We start from the raw sequence: 12,280 nt of genomic DNA on the forward strand, positions 1-12,280 counted from the left end.
GAGTCAATTTTGAAAAATAAATTAATCCCAACTCTTTCCTAAGGATATGAAAGATCTAGAGAGTTTTACATACATCGAGTGAAAAGATGGTTAAAATACTCCTTTCATAGCCACGATAACTCTCCTTCTTGAAACTAACTTTGGATAGTGAATTACGTTTAGCCAGTTTTTCAACCGAATGTGAAATTCAAATTTAATCTTTTCCATCTACGAAGGAATAGGCAGTAAAAAAATATATATTACTCTTATTTGAAATAAGATTTTAGGAGAATCAAACGATAAATGCAGGACGTCCGGTGTAGTCAGAGTAGCCAATAGATATGTTGGACTTCAAGAGCAATTCAACCATCTTATGTTCTTACAATTTCGCTATTTGCAAAAAGTGCAAGATTCACGTATTTAGCCTCAGATACTCTAATGATGATTAGAAAAGGATGAAACTATTCTGAACATTGGCTGTTCAGTACTTCAGATTGCTCGGTGACTAACGTCTTTTGGTATATCAAACTCAAATGAGGAAGAAGAAAAACTGCCCGCAGCACTGATGAAGAGATCTGAATTCATTGAAAACAATCATCTTTAATCTCGTCATATGTCCATTATTTGAAATCTAATTAAAAAAAAAAAGACTGCATTTTCACCCAAGAAATTTACCTTTTGCAGCAAAATGAATTATATCCAAGACAGTAGGAAACTGCAGTCAAAGAAGAGATTTCCACGTGAGTTGACGAAATCAACTACTCTCCCTCAAAGCTAAACACATGGCATGTGATGCGCCAATTGCAACTGATAAAACTTTGTGAGGTCCTAATCCGTCATCGTCCATTAAGAAGTTGACTTCAACCGGGGATGGTTGAACCGGTGGTAGCCCAGGAACTCCTAATTGAGAATCATTAGCATTTCCCCACATGTACAACTTTCCATTATCTGTTCAGAACAGAAAAGACAAAGCTTAGTTTTGTGGTACGATGAATTTAAATTTTGTTTAGCAAGAACTTAGTATGATAAGGAAAATGAGAATTTTCGAAGTTAAATTTTGGCTAAACCTACAACTTTGACAATTGATTTGTAAATTGAGATCAGCTCTAAGCATTTTCATTATTTACATCACTACATAATTTAATCGCAATATTTCATCAGATCACTATTTACAGCAAACGTCCATAAGAGAGAGAGCCAGCTCTATGCATGTCTACATATGCAGAGAGAGAGAGAGAGACGGGAGTGGGGATCAATAATCTAACTGAAGCTTTCGAGAAAATATGACCGAATTGAAAGTGATGATGTAATGGCTGATGAAACTCTTATATTTGATTTTTTTTCCATATGTATAGAACCCAGTATGAATCCTATATCTATTTCATGGTTTCCACTAGTGTGAATTGATTAAACTATCACAGATTTTTGAAAAACAATCTTGAATGAAAGAATTAAAATTCTTACTAAAACAATTGATTGATTAATATACTGGTTTTTCTATTAAGTTTTTCAGTTTTCAAGATTTGCACAGTTTTGAAACACAACCAGAAGAATCAAGAAAACACTTGTATGCTGATAAAAAGATAAGCTAAGCTGATTGGAACAGTTAAAAAACAGAACAAGAAAGATCGTGTTGAAAGATACTGCGCTGAACAAAATTACTTGAGCAGAGAGGGAAAGAGAGATTGAAAGCACAGAAAAGTTTAACCTATTAAAAGATGGTTTTAACATATTAAAAGCCTTCCTCTATAACTGAACATGGTTTAAGTAATCTTAATAGATTAAAATGAATATTAATCAATTAAAATGTTCTCTATTAAACAGATAAGAAAAAATTAACAGATTAAAAACATCTTTTAATCAATTAAAATTTTCTTATTACCATGTTAAACACTGAAACAATTTCAAGTAGCTTTCTAAAGTTTTATAAGATCAAATCATAAAAGAGAGACTTAGCAAAGATATACTCTAGTTAAAACAAACTCCTCTAAAACAAAAACACACTTTCTAAACATCTAAGTTTTCAATCTTCAAGGTAAGATGCCTGGATAAGTTTGGATTCATCAAATCTCTGAATCTTCATCAGTTTTGTATAGCACAATAACCTCAATAATGTCAACAGCTAATAGTTGTATTGGAAATTGCCATATTCTATACTTGTGAGATGTTTACTTATTAGCATTAATTATCTAGATATTCTTGATATAATTTTCTACTATAAATAACAAAGTTCAGCTGAGATAATCAACCTCTTAGCCTATTTTTCTCATATTTTCAATCTTAAGTTAGTATCAAAATGGGTCGATCATGCTTTGCTAGTTTTGCAATTGTCACTGCCATCCACCATTATCTCCATTGTTGCTGCATCAGTCATCAGCCACTGGCTGCCGCCGGCCCTCTTTAGTCAGCCACCTTTGTCAGTCGTTGACCACCATTTTGTCAACAGAACAACTTTACATCTTATCCATACGCTTGGCAAACCTCCTTGTCCTTGTTTCGGCCTTGTTTCTCCTGTTTCAACTTGGTTGACAGGCTCCTGTCTCATACTCTTCCCACACCACTGTTTGCCGTCTTTTGTAATTGGTACTAGTTGAAGAGTGTAGATTGTAGTTGTAATTCTGATTGCTAGTGAATTCTTCCTTCAATATGTCTTCCTTTTCTCAAAGTGGATACAAATGTCCTCAGTTGCTCTTATAAGAAAATTGGCCGCACTCAAAATAATTTCACAAAAGATAGAGAATTTGTTTAATGGAGTTTCTAGTACCTTCTCTGATCGCTATTGGTAGATCAAGGTCATTTGGAGAGTCGAATGTTCTCAGTTTCTGGTTCAACTCTATCTATAGGTATGGATCAAAACTTGGATTAGATTCATGGACTTGCCACATGTCAGGAATAATCTTCCTTCTGGTGTAGACATTGCTGACTCTTGGAAAATTGTAAGTACTAACTCTTGGGGCTGAATCTCTACCCCAAAATTAATTTGCTCAGTTATAGGTTCATTTTTGGAGGCTTTAGTTGGATCATATGACAGAACAAAGGGTTCACGATGGTCATCACAATCTTTTGAAAGAACTTCTAGGGAGCAGCAGCACTAGAGGAAAAAGATTTAGTTTCAATGAAAGTGACATCAATGAAGATGTACACAAGGTTATCAAACTCGAGAGTCTACGTAGACTCGTGAGAGGCCAATAGACTCGACTCGTGAACCCGACTCGTAGACTCGTAAGAGTTTACTTCGTATGAAAATTTAATAAAATAAAAAAAAAATTCATGATATCAATTCTACAATATTAAAATAAATAAGTTCATCAGCAAAATATTAATACTTAAAGTGATAAGAAAATTAATAACTTCAATAAAGTTTGAACTATTTCCACATATATTAAAATCTGAACATAACCAAGAAGAAGAAAAAAGTAATGTAGCCACGTTATACTCCACCAGAATCTGAAATTAAAGTCAAATTTCTAAAATAAAATTAAAACCTAAATAAGAGGTTGTCACTAGCCCCTAATTAAATTAATATACCCCAAGTGAAATCCTACTTGATAAAACAAAAGAAAAATGGAAGGAAGACCAAATGATGGGATGCGACTCCAAGCAAATGGCGAGGCACAGTGACGACAAGGTGATGTGAGGTCAGGCACAACGAAGTTGTGGCAAGAACGCGATGGTGCAGAACCTACATGGAGGGGTGGTAGATGAAGACAAAACGAAAATTTGAGGTCGTGTTCACATTTGAGGTCGTTGATTAGGGGTTTTTGGTTTTCGTTTTGGATCTTTGAGTTGGGATTTTGATTTGGGTTTCCAAAACAGTGATTGCAGCGACAATTTTTCTCGTCGTTTTGTGCCCAATGCGGACTAGGTGACTCGATTTTCAACTTGCGAGTCTACTCCGAGTCAACCGAGTTTGAACGAGTCTATTCCGAGTCTATCAAAAAACGAGTTTACGAATGAGTCAACTCGTGAAAGGGAACCAAACTCGTAAAGTCGGATGAGTTTGCGAGTCAACTTGCAAGTTTGATAACCATGGATGTACATGTTTTTAGATGAAGGACTATAACACTTGTAAACTTTTTGAGTTGCTAAATAACCAAGAAAGGCCCATAAAACATCATGGTGATCAAGTTTGTCTTTATTTTGGTTGTGGATATGTACAGAAGTTGTGCACCCAAATATCCTAAGAATGAGGCCATTTGAGATCTTAAAGTGAGGGAACAAATTTTTAAGGGTTTCAAGAGGACTTTTGTTCTTTAGTATAGTGAGGAAAGTCTATTTATCATATATGTAGTAATGAGAACAACTTCTCCCAAATGATTTTTTTTTATCTTTCCCTTGAAAGAGAAGTGTTTGGGTGGGGTTAAGCAAGTGGCTATTTGATAGAACTATGACCACAAAAGCAATTCAAAACAGCACAGCGAAAGATAGTGTATAGAAACTGTATTATCGAATGTGTGAAAATGAGCAAAACGGTGGTATGACAATATAGAATATCTCCAGAGTCTATGACTCCTCCAGAGAGATCACTCTCCTTACCCTATTTCAAAACAAACTTCCGTCCCCCCTCTCTCTTTCCTCCCTTCTCAAATACTTGTCTTCTTTTGCCACGTCATTACCCTCCTAACTAATTAATATTCCCTGGGCCTGTTTTCTTCCTCCTAGAGTAAACCTTCCATATCTTGGGCCTTCCACTAACATGGCCTTCTTCACCATCTTTCTCATGTTGTATCAGCCCCTCCTCAAGTGTTCTATCACTATTTCTCCTATTTAGCATTGCATTCAGTGGGAGTATAGACAAATGAAGAGTAATGAATAATTCCTTTGGATTGAAAATAACTAGATGCATATTGGTTGAAATAATACCAAGCATAGTCAGAACTAAATCTTTTTATGTTGATCTAAAATTGATTTTGAATCATTAAATGAAAATGGGAATAAACGTGACCACGTCAGATTGTTGTTCGAGCAAATAGAACCATGTAACTCTAGTGCAATCATCAATAAACATTACAAACAAATGTGCCCAAAAGATATTAGATATAATATATGGTCCCGATATATCACTAAGATTACCTAGATAGGTTGTTAACTTCTATTATTGCCAATGGGAAAGATACACAAGTGTGTTTAGCTAATTCACAAGCCTCACAATGCAATTTAGGGGTATCTACAATTTCAAATAAATGGGAAAATATTATTTTTAAAACAAAAAATGATGGATGTCTTATGTGACAGTGGTATAACTAACGGTGTCTTTATTTGATACATTGAGCATAGACATGGGTTGGTCAACTTTGGATTCTTGGATTGGTTCTTAATAATAAAGTCCATTTCTTTCTTTAACAAGTCCAATCCTCCTCCCCGAGACTTGCTCTTGTAAAATGCACAAAGATGGGGAAACATAGCAAAGCAATTGAGGTCATATGTTACTTTTCTTACGGAGATAAGACTTGTGGAAAGCTTTTGGACATGTAGAACATTTTTAAAAATAAGTTTGGAAGATAAACAAATATCACCATATCTTGAAACTGTAGCTAAAGAGCCATTGGCAACAATTTTGCTATTGCTTGAAGAAAGGGTACAAGAATGGAAGAGTTGAGGCGAGTATGTCATATGATCCATAGCTCCTGAATCCACAATCGAACGTATGAGCACACATACAAGAAATGTAGCTAAAGAGCCATTGGCAACAATTTTGCTATTGCTTGAAAAAAGGGTACAAGAATGGAAGAGTTGAGGCCAGTATGTCATATGATCCATAGCTCCTGAATCCACAATCGAACGAATGAGCACACATAGAAGAAACATTACTTGAGAGAGCAAGAGAATACAATTTAGAGGATTCTTAGTCTGCTTATGCAAGCTTTGTGTGTTGGCCATTGGAATGTTGTCATTTGTATTCTAAGGTACCTCAAAAAGGTTCGAGGACAAGGTCTGCTATATGAAGATAAAGGAAACATCTAAATCTCTTGGTATTGAGATGTTGGTATAGATGCTCTACTAATGGATATTGTGTTTTCCTTGAAGGAAATATTGTTTCCTACAAAATTAAGAAACTAAATGTATTGGCCTAATCAAGGGTTGAAGCTGAATATAGGGAAATGGTGTCTCTTACTTGTGAACTTTATTGGCTGAAACCAAGGTTGTCAAACTCAAGAGTTTACGTAAACTTGTGAGAGCCCAGTAAACTTGAATCCTAAACTCGTAAGAGTTTACTTGACAAGAAAAAAAAATAATTTATATAAATAACATCCTAACTCAAATAACTTTACAAATTAATACAACTTAAAAGTACTTTAAATAAATAAGTTGATACAAATATTATAAAATATAAGTTCAAATGTAATGTGTCTATGTCCAATCCTCTAATTAATCCTCTAATAGAATTATTCTATTTTAATTAATCCGTTTTTCACTACAAAGATAAAAAATGTTATAATATATGAATACACAAACACTGTTTTAAAAAATTAAAAGCTTTTTAATAGTGTTTCTTGCTAACAAGAACCTTTGCATAGGGCTGAAAAAGTTATAACTTATAAGTTATAACACTGTTTTAAAAAATATTATAAACTAAAACATACAAAATGCAGAGGGGGAACACGTGCAGAGGGGTGAGTGCGAACAATGTGCAAGGAGAGGATGACCCAACCGATGGCATGCGAGGCAACGGTGACAACGACTGATGACAATGGTGCCCACGTTGTTGACGGCAAGCACGAGAGACTACGTGAGAGAGGGTGAACCACGAGACTAGAGCCCTAATCTTGTGTGAGAGAGGAAGATGCGAGAAGAAGGGGCTTAAACACAGGGCTTAAAATTTTGTCCATCGAAGTCGCAAAAACGCCTCTAAAATCACGAGTTCATACGATTCTATCGATTCTGCAACCGAGTCTACTGATTCCACACGAAAAACAAGTTTGCTTCTGAGTTGATTCAGAAGCCATGGGTGGGAACGTAAACTCGTCCAAGTTAACGAGTTAACTCACGAGTTTGATAACCATGGCTGAAACAACTTCTTCAAAAGCTTAACTTCTATAAAATCCAAAAGATGTATTGTGGTAACCAAACTGCTCTCCACATTGCACCAAATCAAATATTCCACGAGAGAACTAAACACCTAGAAATTGACTGTCGTTTTATTTAGGAAAAATTGTAGACAAGAAACTTGTACTGAGTTTGTCGAATCAAATGACCATTTCGTAGATGTATTAACCAAGTCCTTAAGAGGACCTCTGATTGAGTTTATCTATTCCAAGTTCATACAATTGTATGCTCCAACCTGAGGAGGAGTGTTAAAATAAGTATTAAAATCTAGGTAGGAAGTAGTTTTGTTTTTTTATCAGCAATAACAAATATGATTAAATTGGGACAATAGGGTTGTCCCAACCCTTGTACAAAAACACAGAATGGTTGAAAGAGAGAACAAGAACCTATTACATGGATATCTTTTCCACGAAAACTCACTATAGCCAGAAGCATGCCTATATTCTCAATCCACAAAACCTATCAAACCAAATTTCGGGTTTATACTCAAAATTCATCCACACAAGAAATCCTAGGGTGATATAGCCAGAACCTGGGGAAGATTCAAGAAGCTATAACAAAATCATGAATGTACAACATAATACAGGCTTTGTATCACAAATTATCTTCTCCAAAGTTTGCATTCCCCGTGTACCTATGAGTTGTACCTAGGCTTTAGGGTTTAATCTTAAGTGTAAATCCTTCGCTGTGTGAAATTACTCTCTTTTACGATGAGTGTTAAAATAACCTGTATACTCTTTGAGTTTCCTTGTGACCTTTCTAAACATATCCTATATTTATAGAAGTGGCAATGTGTACTCAGAAAGCCATGAGTGGGTTGGTGTCCTCACGTTTTATCTAAATAGGAGATAGAGATATATAACTTTGTACACTCGTGTGAGCTAAAAGTGGAAATGTAAATAGAAAGTTGGTCCTTTATGTAAATATATTTGGAATGCATGAGTCAATGTGTTGTAGGAGACAATCTTCACAATTCAAATTGTTTCTTTTGAAAGCCATGTGTTAATTTGTCTACTTCATTTATTTATGTCATTTGATCTTTGTGTTACTTGAGTGAGTCTTGCACTTTTATCTTTGTTTGGTGCTTCACTTGTCTTTATGTGACATCTTTCTCTTGTCTTGTTTAGTGCTGCATTGGGCATTAAGCTCTTAGACACTAGATGACACACCACAAAAAAGAAAAGTTATTTATATATTAAAATGAAGTTATGCAGCTAACAAACCAACGCCCTATTACTAAAGTGTACTCTAGAAGGAATAAGAAGGTAACAAACCCAAGTGACCCACATGTCAGTGAGTTAGGCAGTTCTTAGAACGTTAGGGATTAATGGGTATAATAGCATGTAAATAAATTGTGATAGCAGATTTTGAAAACTTGTGAGGGAAGTGCTGAGACTTTCAATTTCTCAATAATCAGTAAAGAATAATTGTCTCTTTTTCTCACTATTCACTCTCTCTACCTCGTTGTATTGTCGAGAGAATTCCTTTAATTCTTACTACCAGTTTTATCATAAGTAGGATATGTCAAATGAGGTCAGTTTTACCCGTCAAAGCTGCTGATGAAGAACCCCCACATGTAATATATATAATATGCTCTTGAGATAAAGCCTCAACTACAGCTGGTATCTTCTGATTCTGGATAGATCCATGGCCCAACTGACCTTGTCCACCATGGCCCCATGAGAGCACTTTCCCGTCACCTAAGGAAAATTAAGAATATAGATATAATCATATAATCTATGTGAACGGAAATGAATAAAACAAACTTGGTGAAGTATCAGCATACCAGTTAATGCTAGGGAGTGATATCCACCACTTGCTATTTGAATAATTTTAACATTTTCAAGGCTGGGTACGGGCCTTGGCTTCCAACCACCAGTCTTATCACCTCTACCAAGCTCATAGTTAGAATTTGCTGACAAAACGCTGACTTTATCAATTTTCCAAAACCAAAAGCAATGGATAAAAGAAGTTCGCCAGACTTCTACAGAAAATACTGGGAAAAATTATATGAATGAGAAGATAATTACCTCCCCAGTTCCATAATTGCCCATCCTCTGTCAATGCCATTGTGAAAAATCCCCCACAGGAAGCAGCAGCAACAGGGTAAGGTAATTCTTTTACCCTGGAAGGTATACTAAGTCCACCAGCATGATCTGGGCCCCGACCAGGACCAAGGCCCAATCGCCCATCCCCTTCATCTCGACCCCAGATATAAAGCTCTCCTATGTCCGATACAAACCCAACATCAGTCTCAAAAGGAACATACCATTTCATTTTTTATGTAGTTCATGCTAATGGACATTCCTAAGAAGAAACTCAAATTGGTGCGACAAAGTTTAACTCTAGGAGAAATGGATGTATAACCTTGAGATGATAAAAGGATGAGTAAAATAAAAAAAGCTGAACATCAAAATAGAAATCTCTATCTTCGAGCAACCAAGCATTGCATTTAAACGTCTTAAAAGAAAACTTTCAATACGCCAAACAATCAGATTTGACATGTATAATATAACTGCACCTTTATTGAATCACTTCTTAACAAAATTAGTGTACAGGGAGCCTGCAATATTAGGAAGATTTTCTATCCTTTATATCTTTTGGTAGATTGGTTTTGTATTCCAAAGTAAAAAGAAAGACACAATGTAACAGACAAAGAATCCAATCCACCACAAAAACAATTTTGTGCCGAAATAGAAATGGACCACAGTGCACACTCCGTTACATCATACTTTTGCATTTCAGAAATAGTTGAATAATAGTTGTAAATAGCTAGAATTCTTCTAGAATATGATGAGTTGTATAGTGATTATGCTCTTAATTTTCTGTTTTCCTTTTTCATTCTTATCCTCATTATATAGCAGTATACATGATGTACATTTTTGTCATCAATCTACAAGGGAATTTTATTCCAATGCCTTCTAAATCTTTATTTTGCTCTTTCCCTTTTACAATTCAGGTAAGAAAACACATGTTACAATTTGAAATAAGAAAATCACAACTGAAGCTATAAGCCAGATTGTAAATTCGGTAATTATCTTTCTTACTATTCATCAATCCAAATTTGTTTTAAACAATGCTGAAATAAAGTTCCAGCCATCATACAAACCTGATTCTGTGATTGCTGCAGTATGCGTTCCACTGGTAGCAATGTGTTTTATAGTTCCCTCCCAGGAGCCTTTTACCAATCTAGGAAATAACTCTCGGTGATATACTGAGTGTCCAAGTGCACCAAAACCACCATAACCCCTGAAAACTTCATTTTCATCCATAAAAATTAATTTTATTGAGAGGAAGGAAAGCATGAACCATAAAATTTAGGAACTTTTTAACTCCTCAAATTACAAAAGTATTCCCAGACTCAACAAAGTGTTAAGTTCGCATGGTAGAGTAAATTTATCTTGAAGTTAAGCGACGAATAATTTCATTTGGGACTAAAACTTTCTAACCATGCATAAAACTTTCTAACCATGCATAAACACCCTCCAGGCATTATATCAAACTTCTTTTGTGGCATTTATCAGTCAAGCTAAAACTAGCACAGTAAACAAAAACCAGCATTTCAACAACAGGCGACATATATTGTGAGAGAATTATATAATTAGTCAAGTTTGTTTCAAGTAGTTTCAGCTTTAATCATCTAATTAAATTATACAATAGTACAGCGATTCATTTAAATTATATGGTTGACTTTTTTCTCTTCTCAATTTGTCATCCCTTACCTCATTCCCTGAAAAGAAAGAAAGAAACTCCATGCACACAATGTAACAATCAGTTTAACCAATCAAATTTGGCTTCTCTGGAACATTAGACGATCAACTAAATCTAGAGTTGACATTAATCATCAAGTGCCTGATATAAGAAAACAACCACGCTTCATCCAATCAGAAATTTCATAAAGGTAAGGGTGTGGTTGATATCTATTTCTAATGATGTTTTTAATTTAATTAATCAATCTCCGCTTCACATAGTTTATATAAACAAAGAACGTCTTATATGCCTGATTTTAGAAAACAACAAAGAGATTCCAAAGTGACTAACTAGAGGTTGAAGGGATTCTGACCAGGTGAAGACCTCGCCGGCTGATGTAAGAGCAACGGAGTGCAAACCACCGAGGGCGACGGACCGAAGGTTATCGAGGTGAGGGTTCAGGGTGGGCACGAACAACGAATTCTCGTGGCCGAAGCCCAATCTTCCACCATCGCCTTTTCCCCAAATCCAGAGAGCCCCACCAGCGACGAGCGAAGAGTGGAAAAGACCACACGAGATGCCCACTTCTGGGGTTCGACACTTCTCCGCGTGGGGGAGGCGGCCGGGGGTTTGGGCGAGAGAGAAGGAGGATTTGGGGACGGCCAGGTTAGCAACCGGAGAAGGGTACAGGCGGGTCTCCTCCACGCCACCCCCGAGCTGGCCGGAGGCGCCTCTGCCCCACGAGAGGACCTGCAGGATGGCGGTGTTGCCGGCTGTTGTGTCGGCGGTGTAAAGGAGTGGGGGCTTCGGGGTAGCGGAAAAGTGGCGCAAGCCGCTAGTAAGAGTGGCTATGTTGTGATGGTGGCGGCGGCGGAAAATTGGCTTCATGTGTTTCGGTTAGGTTATTATGCTTTTTGGTTTCTGGTTGTTCAAACGTTTTGGTTATGCTTAGTACAGTACTACTGCTAAGGTTGCTCAACACTTATGGTGGCGGCTCTGATTTGGGTGCACATCGCTTACTTAACTACCTGTTGTGCGATGAAACCACCTTTCAGACTCCTTTGTTCTTTGTTTGAAGAGGGAACAGAGTTTACAACGAAATAAAGAAGAGAAAAATGTGAAACTTAAATTGTTTGAAGGTAAATGGAGAAAGTGAAAATTAAAACAAAATTAATTGAAAGCTTAAAATGGATGTAAAAAATTTATATTTATTTTAAAAAATATTTTTTAAAATAAAATGTTAAAATTTTATTTATATTATAATTAATTGAGTTTAAAAAAAATAATAATATGAATATATATATATATATATATATATATAATGTATAAAATTCTAAACGTTTAACTCCCTAGTATAAATAAATAATTGTTGCTTTTTCTTATAAGTTATCTTTTAGATTAATTTTTTTTCTTTTATACAGCAAATAATTAATATTTTATTTTCTCTTTTTCAACTTTCTTCATTTTTATTTATTTGTTCTTTTTGTATTTGCAAACTAACAAATCATTATGCTCACAAAAACGTATATTTATTCAGATCTTTAATAGTACCGGGTCCCAATTA

General features: G+C 35.6%; 1 protein-coding gene across 1 annotated transcript; it reads right to left on the bottom strand.

Moving 5' to 3' along the window:
• Positions 1 to 225: 225 nt before the first annotated feature.
• LOC114185766 (RCC1 domain-containing protein RUG3, mitochondrial) lies at positions 226 to 11,810 on the bottom strand. Its single transcript, XM_028073670.1, has 7 exons — positions 11,090 to 11,810; positions 10,136 to 10,275; positions 9,057 to 9,251; positions 8,813 to 8,941; positions 8,571 to 8,726; positions 655 to 927; positions 226 to 554 (listed from the first exon to the last, which is right to left on the bottom strand). The coding sequence occupies exons 1-6, from the start codon at positions 11,602 to 11,604 to the stop codon at positions 734 to 736; spliced, it is 1,329 nt and encodes a 442-aa protein (XP_027929471.1). The 5' UTR covers positions 11,605 to 11,810; the 3' UTR covers positions 226 to 554; positions 655 to 733.
• Between the last annotated feature and the right edge of the window lie 470 nt (positions 11,811 to 12,280).

The sequence above is a fragment of the Vigna unguiculata genome, chromosome 5 (assembly GCF_004118075.2).
Source record: "Vigna unguiculata cultivar IT97K-499-35 chromosome 5, ASM411807v1, whole genome shotgun sequence".
Classification (NCBI taxonomy): Eukaryota; Viridiplantae; Streptophyta; class Magnoliopsida; order Fabales; family Fabaceae; genus Vigna; species Vigna unguiculata.

Coding starts and splice junctions, on each gene's coding strand:
- LOC114185766 (XM_028073670.1), bottom strand. CDS start 11,604: ATGAAGCCAATTTTCCGCCGCCGCCACCATCACAACATAGCCACTCTT. Junction 10,276..11,089: donor GCCGGCGAGGTCTTCACCTG/GTCAGAATCCCT, acceptor TGAAGTTTTCAG/GGGTTATGGTGGTTTTGGTG. Junction 8,727..8,812: donor TCACTCCCTAGCATTAACTG/GTATGCTGATAC, acceptor AATTTTCCTTAG/GTGACGGGAAAGTGCTCTCA.